The following is a 13,611-nucleotide window of genomic DNA, read 5'->3' as shown; positions in this document are numbered from 1 at the left end:
CTACCACAATCACATAATCCAAAAGATAGAGACATTAATAAAAATTTGCGCAGAGGCTATATTCACATTAATCTCAAAATCCATTCGAGCACTTCCCCTTGCTATAAAATGTATTAATAATCCTTCATATATACATTATCATCGTCATCATCATCAACAACAAGAAGAAACGTAATCTTATAATGCCAAACATAAACAAAAGATGAAAAAGTAAACAAGACGCAAAATTTGTCATGCCTTAAACTCCAACAAATTCAACTCAACTCAACAAACCAACATCAAGATTTTATCGAATCCGCACTAACCCATTCCCAATAATGCTTCTTCACTGACACTGCCTCGCCAGCCATTGCTCTCCAATTCTCCTCGCAATCCCGATACTCCTCCTCCTCCGTGCAAAACTCCCCCTCCGGCAATCCCTCAACCACCGCGTCTACCGAATGCAACACGTAACAAGCCGGCAAACCGGGATACGAGGCCGAATTCCTCTCCTCCACTTTCTTCTGGTACGACCCCGGAACGATCCTCACAGCGCCTTCATTCTCTGAATCGCCCACCGATCCTTTGATTATCTGACCGAGCTCTTCCCTCACCGCGCGATAAACGGCTGATTCGGGCGTCTCGTCCGGCTTCATCTTCTCCGATAACGGCCGGTTTCGGTCCCTCGAACTACCATCTGACAGCTCCTGTCGGGTCTCGATGAGGACCCGGTTATGTTTGTCGATGACTCGGACTGTAACGACTTGAACCGTGCGAACCGGAGGGATGGAATCGTCGATCGAGGTCTCGCCCTCTGCCAGCTCGAGCCAGAGATTATGGACGTTCTTGGTGCCCGGTTTGACGCCCCAGGAGGCAAATGAGTCGGAGGACAAGCGGGGCTTGAGCCATTCGGAGAGGGACTGTGGGGTGGTGAAGCTATGGCTATGGTGGGTTTTGAGAATATGCGGTGGGAGGGACATGGTGGAGATTTTCAGGAATCGGCGGGGGCGGGAAGGGAAAGGGAAAGGGCAAGACTTTGAGGGGAAGAGGAAGCAGCAGATGGAGAGGGCCGTGAGGAAGAGTTCGGGGAGGGTGGTGATGTGGCGGCTTGTGATTGGTTGAAGTGGTGGTAACGGTGGTGACATGTCAAGTACGGCTGTGATTGGTGGGGACTGGGTTGTGATGGGTTATTAGGTGCAGAAACGGGTTTTGGTGTGGTATGAGGTTCAGGTCCATTACTGAGAAGACGAAGAATTGGGAGGATGGGGGAAAGGGGTTTTCCGGGAAAAAAGAAGTTGGGATCAGGTTATATTCTGTTCTTATATTCCTTTTGTTCTGGTTCTTTGGTCATTTGGGTCATAGTTGGCAATTCAAATCTACGACGTCGTTTCAACAAGGTAAAGAAGTGCTCTGTTTGGAGGAAAAGAAAATGGAGGAAGAAAAAGCCACGGTGTACTACGAGGAGGGGGTGCAAAGGCGGGCGGTTAAAAACCGCCCGCTAACCGCTAACCGTTATAACCACCTAACCGCTTAACCGCATTAACCGCTAACCGCATAACCGCTATATATAACCGCCTAGCGGTTAGCGGTTATTGGGTCTACTAACCGTAACCGCTAACCGCCTTTTTATATAATATATTTTTATAATTATAATTATAAAAATATTTATACATATAATGTAATCACTTGATCATTAAATCACAATTTAAAAAAAAAAAAAAATTACATCACAATTTGAGTATTAATATATTATTACTATAATTTATATGATTATATCATATAATCACTTGATCATTAAATCACAATTTTTTTTAAAAAATAATTAAATTACAATTTGAGTATTAATATATTATCACTATAATTTATATGATTATATCACATAATCAATTGATTATTAAATCATTTGATTATATAATAATAAATTATACATATATAATATGACATAACTCATAAGTATACCAATTCATACTAATACAACAATTAAATATCTAGAGACTTATTTTCAATATATGTTATAAACTTATAAGTCTATATATGTTATAAGTCTATATAAGTCTATATATGCATATGAATAATATAAATGTATAATATCAATACTTAATCATATGATTCAATGATAATTCAAATACTTTATTCAAGACTTCAAGTGAATCATATTATTAATGTACAATGATGATATGATTCGTATAATATCAAATTAAGTAATTGACATTGGATTAAACAATGACCAATGTGTTACTTATAAACACAATTTAAGTATTAATGTATTATCATTATAATTTTAGTAATTTATATATTATCACTATAATTGATATAATTATATCACATGATAACTTGATCATTAAATCGTATGATTATATAATAATAAATAATACATATATAATATGACATAAGTCATAAGTCTACAAGTTAATCATATGATTCATGTACAATGATAATCACAATTGATTCAATTGAATTAAACAATATATTACTTATAACTACACATCTACAATTTAATTAAAGCATTATTAGATACTTTAGGAATTTAGGATTTAGGAACATTACCATTTACCATTAGATATTAAGTTCAATTCAAAGAAAAAAGATTACAAGTAAATATGATAAGAATTTAAATAATTAATCATATGAATCATATCATATAATTTAATGAGACTCTATGATTATATAATATCAAATTAAGTAATTGACATTAGATTTAACAATGTGTTACTTATAATCACAATTGAAGTATTAATGTATTTTTTGAATATTTTTTAGAAAAAAGAAATTTAACCATTTTTTGAAAAAAAATAAAAATAATAACCATTTTTTGAACAATTTTGAATTTTTTGAACCATTTGTAACAATTTTTTTAAAATTGTTACAAATTAACCATTGATGAAGTTTTAATGTTTTATTTGCATCATTTAATGTTTTATTTGAACTTATTTTATATGTTTTGTGTTGAACTTTTTTTATATATTTTTTTATATGTTGTGACAGTTGTCTGAATTCTGAATTTTTTTTTGTATGTTGTGTTGAATTTTTTTTTTTTTTTTTTTTTAAAAAAAAAGTTAACCGGTTATGATTTAATATTTAAGGAAATTTTTTTAAAGTACAAGTAAATGTAAATTTTGGGTCAAATATTTTTTATTTTTCAATATGGGCTCTTTTTATAGCAATTGGGCCCAAGAAGATATTAAAAATACAAGAAAAAAATGAGGGTAAAAAAAAGCCAAAAAAAAAGCCCAAAAAGCCCTAAAGAAAGCAAAAAAAAAAGCCCAATTTTAAAAAAGCGGTTAGCGGGCGGTTATCTATTTCACTAACCGCTAACCGCCTAGCGGTTAGCGGTTGCGGTTAATAAAATCTATTAATCGCTAAGGCGGTTACGGTTAGCAATTATGACCACTAATCATTAACCGTAACCGCCTTTGCACCCTTACGAGGAGCTGAGTCGCAATTGTCAACCGATGGATTAGGATCCCCTTACGTAATTTAATAGCAAAATTTAACGGAAGGATAATATTATAACAAATAAAAATAAAAATTTGATGCATTGTTTTGTGAATTTTTGAACAATAAAAAAATAATAGTTTTGATGAGTCAATACCTTGTGGATCGCTACCAGCCATTGGATCCCTGAACTTTGTGGATCGTCGGTCAACATTATCAACATTATCCACAAAATTAATATAATATAATTAAGTTTTTCCTCCTGCTCTTGATAACTAATTAAGGGGTACCTTAATCGGTTGGAGATTACATCTTATGAAGCGGAAGTAACTAGTTCAAATTCTCTCTCTTCCTTTTGTGTTGCTATATCAAAAAAAAAAAAAAAAAAAAATCACGGTATCACCTCAAGAAGAAAGGAGCTAGTTCCTTTTAAATGGAGGGTAGAATTATCAAAGAAAAAAATTTTAAAATAACAATTTTATCCTTCTAAACGAAGGATCAGTTTCTCTTCCGTTGAATTCAACCGGAGAGAATCCCTTTCCATCCCCACTGGCCACTCCTACCATATGTAAAGTTCTTGGGAGGGGGTGACATTTTTTGGTAAGCTTCGTCAAAAAAACAAAACTTTGGTTATTTATTTGTTGTTTAGGATAACTGCAAATTCAATTATTATAGATTTGATGAAGTTTACAGTACCCAAATGGCCTTATATATCAATGAGTATCCATAAATACATAATCCTCACCAAACAAGTAAACCATCCTCTCCATTCTCCATGGATCATCCACTCCCAGCTCCTCTCGCCGGACCGGCGACAGATTGGATCTACACAAAGGACATGTTCCCTGGCCCTGACCAATCCAAACATCTAGGCACTCCTTGTGAAACACGTGACAACAGTTGCAAAGCTCTCTAACCTCGTCGCCCGAATCCACGTTGCTCATGCACACAACACAGACGGAGTCCTTGCCTATAACACAACCTCCTCTTCTTACAGGAAGTTGCTTCTTGATTGCTTCGCCTGTGAGGTGGGAAGGGACGGGCACCAACGAAGGAGATGGCCGATCCTCCGGCTGAAAATCATCCTCGTCACGTCTAAAGCAAAAGACTTTCCTGATCAGACGCTGCAGATACGAGAGTAGCAGTAGTATGAAAATGTCTTTTACAGGTACAGCCCAGAAAAGGTTTTCACTTTGAGAGATTAAGGTATTAAGCTTTGGAAATTTAGTGCCAATACAGGGCCAACCCATGTTACCCATGAATCAGAGAAGACAAAAATGAAGGAGAAGCTGTGTGGATGAGTGATTTGAAATGGGTGGGGATCTGTTAGGTGTGACTTGCCACCCATCACACGGGGGCCCACTAATTCTACTTGGAGAAGTTTCTCCTAGCTGATGTTGGAATTCTATTTCTTTGCTCGCGTGAACTCCTAGTAGAAGTGTGAATGCGGACGGTTTTTTAATCGCCCGCTAACCGCTTAACCGTATTAACTACTAACCGCCTAATTGCTATAACCGCCTAGCGGTTAGCGATTATTGGGTTTATTAACCGTAACCGCTAACCGTCTTTTTATATAATATATTTTTATAATTATAATTATAAAAATATTTATACATAAAACATAATCACTTGATCATTAAGTCACAATTTGAGTATTATATATGATTATATCATATACTCACTTGATCATTAAATCACAATTTTTTTTAAAAATAATTAAATCACAATTTGAGTATTAATATATTATCACTATAATTTATATGATTATATCACATGATCAATTGATCATTAAATCATTTGATTATATAATAACAAATTATACGTATATAATATGACATAACTCATAAGTATACCAATTCATACTAATACAACAATTAAATATCTAGAGACTTATTTCCAATGTATGTTATAAACTTTTAAGTCTATATATGTTATAAGTCTATATAAGTCTACATATGCATATGAATAATATAAATGTATAATATCAATACTTAATCATATGATTCAATGACAATCCAAATACTTTATTCAAGACTTCAAGTGAATCATATTATTAATGTACAATGATGATATGATTCGTATAATATCAAATTAAGTAATTGACATTAGATTAAACAATGATTAATGTGTTACTTATAAACACAATTTAAGTATTAATGTATTATCATTATATGTTGTGATAGTTGTTTGAATTATGAACTTTTTGTTTTATATGTTGTGTTGATTTTTTTTTTTATATGTTGTTTTTTTTTTAAAAAAAAAAAAAAAAAAAAAGTTAACCGGTTATAATTTAATATTTAAGAAATTTTTTTTAAAGTACAAGTAAATGTAAATTTTGGGTCAAATATTTTTTATTTTTCAATATGGGCTCTTTTTATAGCAATTGAGCCCAAGAAGACACTAAGAATACAAAATAAATAAATAAATAAATAAAATGAGTGTAAAAAAAGCCCAAAAAAAAACCCAATTTTGAAAAAGCAGTTATCGGTTGAGGTTAGTAAAATCTACTAACCGCTAAGGCGATTACGGTTAGCGGTTATTGCCAATAACTGTTAACCGTAACAGCCTTGACACCCCTAATTCCTAGTCTAAGTTGAAATTGAATTTGATAATTGACTTGTACTAGGAGACTACAACCTACTATGGTGCAATATATAAAGGCATGAAGCCTTGTGTTTAGTGTGTGCCAAAAACAATTGAGATAAAGAAAATGTGAGAGCACCAAGAAAAAGGGAGTTTTTTTTTTTTTTTTCCTTTTGTTATTATTCTCCTTTGGGTAAAGTGAGAATTGGGTGTAAAAGGGGCTTTGGGTTTGAGTGGTTTTCTCGCCCTGTTACTCTCTTGTACTCATATTTTGATAGTGAATTTTTTTCGGGTCGTCTCCGCTAGTGGATATAGGCTTGTTAAGCCAAACCACTTAAATCTTTGTGTCGTGTATGATTGTCTATCTTTGTTATTCCGCTTTCTTCTTATTTTTCGCATCTCACGAGTTTTAGAAATAGGATTAATTTCCTAACAACTGGTATCCGAGCTGTTGGTTCGAATGGGAGCGATGACAAGTGAAGAAGGAAAGATGGGAATCGAGAAATTCGACGGCAAAGATTTTGGGTATTAGAAGGTACAGATTGAAGATATTTTTTATGGGAAGGATCTTCATCAACCTCTTTTGGAAGAACAACCCGACGACATGTATGATAGCGAGTGGGCTCTGCTTGATCGTAAAACCCTAGCAGTTATCAGGTTATCACTGTCAAAATCAGTTGCACACAACTTTGTAAAGGAGAAAACCACAACAGGTCTAATGAAGGCTTTGTCAAGCATGTATGAGAAGCCATCGGCTAACAATAAGGTGCATCTGATGAAAAAATTGTTCAACCTAAAGATGGCGGAAGGGGCTTCGGTGGCACATCATCTCAATGAGTTCAACACCATCACAAATCAATTGTCCTCGGTGGAAATTAATTTTTCTGATGAGGTTCTCGCGTTGATCGTCTTATCATCTTTGTCAAATAGCTGGGAAGCAGTGAAGATGGCTATAAGTAACTCTGTATGAAAGAGTAAATTGAGCTATGAAGACGTCAGGGATTTGATTATCAGTGAAGAAATTCGCAGAAAAGATGCGGATGAAGCCTTTTGTTCTGGTGCTACTTTAAACCTCGAGACTCGGGGCAGAGGACAAGATAGAAACTCCAGTCAAGGCAGATCAAATTCCAGAAAAGGGAGGACCAAATTCAGATTCGGCCAACAACCTGAGTGTTGGAACTGTAGCAAGACTGGCCACTACAAGAAGAATTGCAGGAAACTGCAGAAGGAGACTAAGAATGATTATGCAAACGTAGTGACAAGAAGTATATGATGCCCTACTTCTCTCTATTGACAGTTCCCTTGATTCTTGGGTCTTAGACTCAGGAGTATCTTTTCATACGACAGCGATCCGTGAAATTCTTGAAAACTATGTTGGTGGAGATTGCGAGAAGGTATATTTGGCTGACAGAACGGCGCTGGATGTTGTGGGCCTATGCGATGTTTGCATTAGAGTTCACAATGACTCGGTATGGAAGCTGCAGAAGGTCAGGCATGTTCCGGAGTTGAAAAAAAATCTGATTTCAGTGGGACAGCTTGATGAGGAACGACATTCAATTCATTTTCACGGTGGAAAGTGGGAGGTCAACAAGGGAGCTAGGATTTTAGCTCGTGGTCATAAGACGGGTACTCTCTATATGACGACGAACAACAAGGATACAGTTGCTGTTGCAGATACGGGTGTTGACTCAAAATTATGGCACCTAAGGCTTGGGCACATGAGCGAGAAAGAGATGAAGGTACTTATGTCAAATGGAAACTACTGGAGTTGAAGTCAGTTGAGTCTGATTTGTGTAAAGGCTGCATCCTAGGGAAGCAAAAGAAGGTGAGTTTCGCGAAAGTTGGCAAAGCACCTAAGCTTGGAAAGCTGGAGCTGGTACACACGGATTTGTGAGGTCCCGTACCAGTGGCATCTCTTGGAGGCTCGCGGTATTACATCACATTTATTGATGACTCAAGCAGGAAGGTATGAGTTTATTTCTTGAAAAGTAAATATGATGTATTTGAGACTTTTAAGAAATGGAAGGCCATGATTGAGACTGAAACGGGCTTGAAGCTCAAGCGTTTGAGATCAGACAATGGAGGAGAATACGAAGACAGGGGGTTTAAACAATTTTGTGCAGTGAATGGGATTAGAATGGAGAAAACTATCCCGGGAACGCCGCAGCAAAATGGGGTGGCTGAGTGCATGAACAAGACTCTCAATGAGCGTGTCAGGAGTATGAGATTGCAGCTGGGTTACTAAAGACTTTCTGGGCTGATGCAGTGAGTACTGCTGAACACCTAATAAATAGGGGGCCTTCCGTTCCTCTGAGCCATAGACTACCGGAAGAAGTCTTGAGTGGAAAAGAGATAAATCTTTTACATCTGAAAGTTTTTGGTTGTGCTTCGTATGTCCATGTTGAGTCTGATGCTATGAGTAAGCTAGATGGTAAATCTAGTAAGTGTTTCTTCATTGGATATGGAGATGAGGCCTTCGGTTATCGATTTTGGGATGATCAAAATCGAAAGATCATTAGAAGTCGGAATGTGACTTTTAATGAGTGTGTTATGTACAAGGATGGGTCAAGTGCAGAACCTGAAGTTACAGAGCATGAACCAAAGAAGTTTGAGTTTGTTAACTTAGATAAGCTTTCTGAAAGTACAGTGCAGAAAGAGAAACAATTCATGGAGGTGGAGCTTGATGAACAGTGTTCACTCACATATGAATGTGATGACGGAGAATCTTCAAGAGACTCACAACACCAGAAAGAGTTTTATTCTTTAGCAAGAGGCAAAGATAAACGTGATCAAAAGGCACCAGAGAGGTATGGCTTTGAGGATACGGTTTCTTTTGCTCTAACAGCTTGTAGTGGAGATTCATCGTTTGTTCAAAATGGTACACTGAAAGAGGTAGAGTCACTACGGAGAGGTAAAGCTTGGGAATCGGTAGAATTACCGAAGGGAAATAAGGCTAAAGAATGCAGATGGGTCTACAGGAAGAAAGAGTCATCGGAGAAAGCTGTACGGTCGACGGGACTAATAGGGAGGCATGGTGTAATGTCTAAATCAGGTCCTATACTCAAGTTCAAGAGGCGCTTGGACTTGAGTGGCACTTGTGGAATGTGATTGCCCTTAGCGGCTGAGACGAAGACATTCGGAGGAGACACGTTTTGTTAGACTTGAAGAGATTCAAGTCAAGTTGGAGATTGTTAGGTGTGACTTGCCACCCATCACATATGAGCCCCCACTAGTTCTACTTGGAGAAGTTTCTCCTAGTTGATGTTGGAATTCCTTTTCTTTGCTCACGTGAACTCCTAGTCTAAGTTGGAATTGGATTTGATATTTGACTTGTACTAGGAGACTACAACCGACTATGGTGCAATATATAAAGGCATGAAGCCTTGTGTTTTAGTGTGTGCCAAAAACAATTGAGAGAAAGAAAAGGTGAGAGCACCAAGAAAAAGAAAGAGTTTTTTTTTTTTTTCCTCCTTTTGTTATTATTCTCCTTTAGGTAAAGTGAGAATTGGGTGTAAAATGGGCTTTGGGTTTGAGTGGTTTTCTCGCCCTGTTATTCTCTTGTACTCATCTTTTGAAAGTGAATTTTCTCCGGATCATCTCCACCAGTGGATGTAGGCTTATTAAGCCGAACCACTTAAATCTTTATGTCGTGTGTGATTGCCTATCTTTGTTATTCCGCATTCTTTTTATTTTTCGCATCTCACGGGTCTTGAAAATAGGATTAATTTCTTAACAGGATCTGCAGAAGCAACATCAATAGGATTAATTACTTGCAAAAATTTAAAAAGTCGATCAATGCGCTTGAGTGGCCCATAGCGTGCAAGTAGCTAGTCCTTGATGCACCTGATAGTTGAAAACTCGTGTAGCCCGTGCGGTAGGGAACTAGTGCCCCTCGTGGTTCACTTAACAACAAATCTAGAAAGAGTTGCACCTTCTTGTGCACCTTTTACCGTCTTTAACTCCGCTACCAATTTTCTTGACCTCTGTCTCAAAAATTTATAGGGTCGTGTCATTTTCTTAATACGTTCTTTTTTAGTTTATGTTTACTTGCACTTAGCAAGCAGTTTTGAAATTTATTATATATTGAGTTGTTCAACCTTTTTTATTATTGAGCTTAATAGCTTATTATTGAGTTTGAATAAAAGTCGATATATAGCATTTCTCTTCAATAAAATGTTAAATAAAGTTACAATTCTGAACCTTTACTTCGATACAATGTAAAATTCAAAGATTGAACTAATAAAAATTCTAATTTTCCTTTGGCAATGCTGTTGCAATGTTGACTTTGGGCAACAGAGATATGGAACAAGTCTGTTTTTCAATTCAATATTTGAAGGTCACTTTTTTTTCCAATATATTTTGCAAGTTACCTGCTACGTACTCTACACGGCCTCCATTTTCTTACATTTCGACCCATCCTTGGGAAAAATTTCAAAGCAGATAAATTAAATTAGAAGAAATTGTCAAATTCTATCGACGTAGGAATTAAGGCACGTAAGGGGTAGCTGCCTTAATTCAAGGATTCTAAGAACATGATAACGTATATAAATAAACAAACAATTTCTCTAGTTTTGATCAAATGGTATCGACATATTCGTAGAGTCTGTGAGCGAGGATCTTCTCAGGAGTCAACAACTTTTTGTACTTTCAATATCCACAGTACCAATTAACTACCAACTCCTGTTCCTCTCATGACTTTAATCAATTTCCTAACCGGCTGAATTCTTCAACCCGATATGTGAAGGATGCAATGGTTAAATTAAGTCAATGGACGCCTAGAAATATAGATAGTTAGCAAAGAGAATTGTATAATGCTAGTTTAAAATGAGATCTAAGGTATTTTTCATTTTGAGTTTACGAGAATAAGTGTAGTTATCCTCAGTGTTATAATCCTACCATTTTTTTAGTGTCTTTATTTAAGCAGTCGTTATACTGACTTGAAGCTATCTGGATTTTCTTTCTAGTCAAGTCTTATCATCTAACTTATTATGTTTCTTTGCGCGTTGGCCTTTGTGGTTTGATCAGTTTTATCATCTTGACCCGAACCCTAAGCAATCCCAATTTTGTATTTTCAACCCGAATTGGTGGAGCATATATACAATTGATCACGATACGACTAAACGAACAAAGGTTACTTTAGTTTTTAGCTAGATGAAAAAATGGTGATCGAGCAAAGCAGTGTATTAATTTGTCCTATATCATGAGAATCCTATAATTAACTAATATAGCTATATTTATAGCAGTAGTAATAATAATAAGAAGTTGACAACACGTGAAAACTCTTCAAAGATGCCATTGATACTCTTTCAAAAACAGTAGTGTAAAATAACTCAACATGACATATATTTACTGCTGTGTAGGTAAGACGTCAAAATCAAAATCTTCACCAAACAAGTAAATCATCCTCTCCATTCTCCATGGATCCTCCCCCAGTTGTAGCTGCTCTTTCTGGAAAGGTGATAGCTTGGATCTACACAGTGGACATGTTGCCTGGCCCTGGCCAATCCAAAGATCTAGACACTCCACGTGGAACACGTGAGAACAATTGCAAAGCTCTCTAACCTCATGGCTTGCCTCCATGTGGTTCATCCACACAACGCAGACGGGGTCGCCGGCGACGGCAATACAAGCCGATCCTCTTCTTTTGAGAAAGTCAACATATTGAAGTATAGGAAGGTTCTTCTTGATTGACTCGCTTATGAGGTGGAAAGGGACGGCCACCAAAGAAGGAGATGGCCGACGATCCCCCGGCTGATAATCATCGCTGCGTCTCATGTAATTGTAATTAAACAAGGCAACAAGGCAAAAAAATGATTTGAAATGAAAGGAGAAGCGTCGATCTTAAATGGGACTTAATTATTAAACAATTAATTAAAAAAAAAAATCTCACCTTGAAAAATCCTCCACGTCTACGTCCATGTTTAAGACACATCACACGTACAGAGATAAGACTCCATCATCCACTGATAGAAAATCACAATGGGATTTACTGTGGTGTATCTCTGTATGTAACAACGCAGCAATTTTTAAATTGAGGATTGACATGATCAGGTGCATTGGGTGGTGATGATAATGATGATGATGGGGGTAGTGGTACCTGGTCTTCAGTGCTACACCTACACTTGGAAGGAGAAATTATATTAAGTGGGATCTGTGTCACATTACACTATAATTTTAATTTGACCATAATTATTAGGTAAACACCTATTCACCCATCTTTTTATTAGGTGTTATTTCAATTTGTATCAAAGCCTTGTTTACTTTGTTTGGATTAATTTCTTGACTGCTTAGTTGAGTTCTAGATTATTTAAAAAAAAAAAAAAAAAAAGGGTTATGAAAGACTTAGGGGTAAGAAAAATAAGAATGCTCGAAATATCAAATGTCGTGAGTGTTTTGGTTTTAGACACTATTCAGGCTAAGAGATCAAATTATAAGAAGTCAAAAAGAAAAGTCATGGAAGGTACCATGAGGGATGAGTTAAACAATGACTACGTCTAATGAGTGTAGAAATTACATGGCTTCCACATCTTCTATGAGGAGGGGTAGTGGGTCTAGTGATCATAACACACTTGTTGTGACTTGACCATGATGAATTATCCCAATATGATTTAGATGAGGAGAACGATTTGCGGGTTGCATACAATAAGCTTTTTCAAAGAGTGCACAATCTATTTTTTTTAAAAAAATCTCTTCTAATGAGAAGCCTGATGAGATGTTGAACGTTCAAAAACGTTTATTGTGATAAATCTAATTTGGATTTTGTTGATACTTGCTTATCTTTGATTTCTACTTCTCATGAAAATTTTGTTGCTGAAGGCAAAGTTAATTCTGTTCCTATTGTTGCTGATAAAGGAAAAAAAATAGATTGTGATGGTGAGCAATAAGCAATGCAATTGCCACTAAGTTTTCAAGAACAAAACTAATGAGAAATGTACCATGGTGAGCAACAAGGCTAGATTGATAACCCAATTAGGGTATAATCAAGTTGAGGGTGTAAATTTTGATGAGACATTTGTTTCAATTGCTTGGCTTGAGCCTATCAGGATTTTGCTATCCATTACTTGTTACATGAAATTCAAACTCTACCAAATGGATGTCAAATATGCATTTGTTTCCAAAACATCATGCAAAGTGATGCCATCCGTTATTTTTTGCGGCGGGCAGCTCTCTAAGATTCATGGTGGTCAAAGCGAAGTGGAAAGTGACAGTTTGGGCAAGGTCGAAGGCAGAGCGAAACAAAGCGTGGCAAGGGAGGAGACGAGCAGGAAGATGATCGCAAATGTGAACTTGATCAAGCCGTCTGATGAAGAATCCAATAGCCCGAAGATGCTCCAGAGCTACTACTCTGCTTGTTCGCGTAGTTCTGCTGCCAAACCGAGAGCTTCATTTCCTCACGCCAAGTGCTGTAGTTGTTTGGGGCAAATACGACTTGATTCCACCTCCTATGAACTGATGGCTGGATAGTGAAAACCGTCTCTCGCTGGAGGCAAATACGGTGGTGGGATATGGCTATTCTCCACTCGTAGGGGGCAGGGCACAACCCTAGTCAAAACATTCTAGGCCTCATTCATTTCATCCTCCACGACTTTCAAAATAGAGTTGCCTTGCATTTTT

General features: G+C 36.7%; 3 protein-coding genes across 3 annotated transcripts; all 3 read right to left on the bottom strand.

The window, feature by feature from the left end:
* Positions 1-34: 34 nt before the first annotated feature.
* LOC132162140 (RING-H2 zinc finger protein) lies at positions 35-1,290 on the bottom strand. Its single transcript, XM_059572401.2, has one exon. It carries the CDS (start codon positions 1,122-1,124, stop codon positions 279-281), a length of 846 nt encoding a protein of 281 aa, XP_059428384.1. The 5' UTR covers positions 1,125-1,290; the 3' UTR covers positions 35-278.
* A 2,837-nt stretch (positions 1,291-4,127) lies between these two features.
* LOC148587787 (putative E3 ubiquitin-protein ligase RHA4A) lies at positions 4,128-4,717 on the bottom strand. The gene has a single exon (XM_088512822.1). The coding sequence runs from the start codon at positions 4,671-4,673 to the stop codon at positions 4,128-4,130; it is 546 nt and encodes a 181-aa protein (XP_088368948.1). The 5' UTR covers positions 4,674-4,717.
* A 6,548-nt stretch (positions 4,718-11,265) lies between these two features.
* LOC148587786 (RING-H2 finger protein ATL7-like) lies at positions 11,266-11,842 on the bottom strand. Its single transcript, XM_088513923.1, has one exon. It carries the CDS (start codon positions 11,770-11,772, stop codon positions 11,344-11,346), a length of 429 nt encoding a protein of 142 aa, XP_088370049.1. The 5' UTR covers positions 11,773-11,842; the 3' UTR covers positions 11,266-11,343.
* Between the last annotated feature and the right edge of the window lie 1,769 nt (positions 11,843-13,611).

This window comes from Corylus avellana, chromosome 2, assembly GCF_965113065.1.
Source record: "Corylus avellana chromosome 2, dhCorAvel1.hap1.2, whole genome shotgun sequence".
NCBI lineage: Eukaryota > Viridiplantae > Streptophyta > Magnoliopsida > Fagales > Betulaceae > Corylus > Corylus avellana.
The sequence above is the reverse complement of the archived record's forward strand: the minus strand, read 5'-3'. Positions and strand labels throughout refer to the sequence as shown.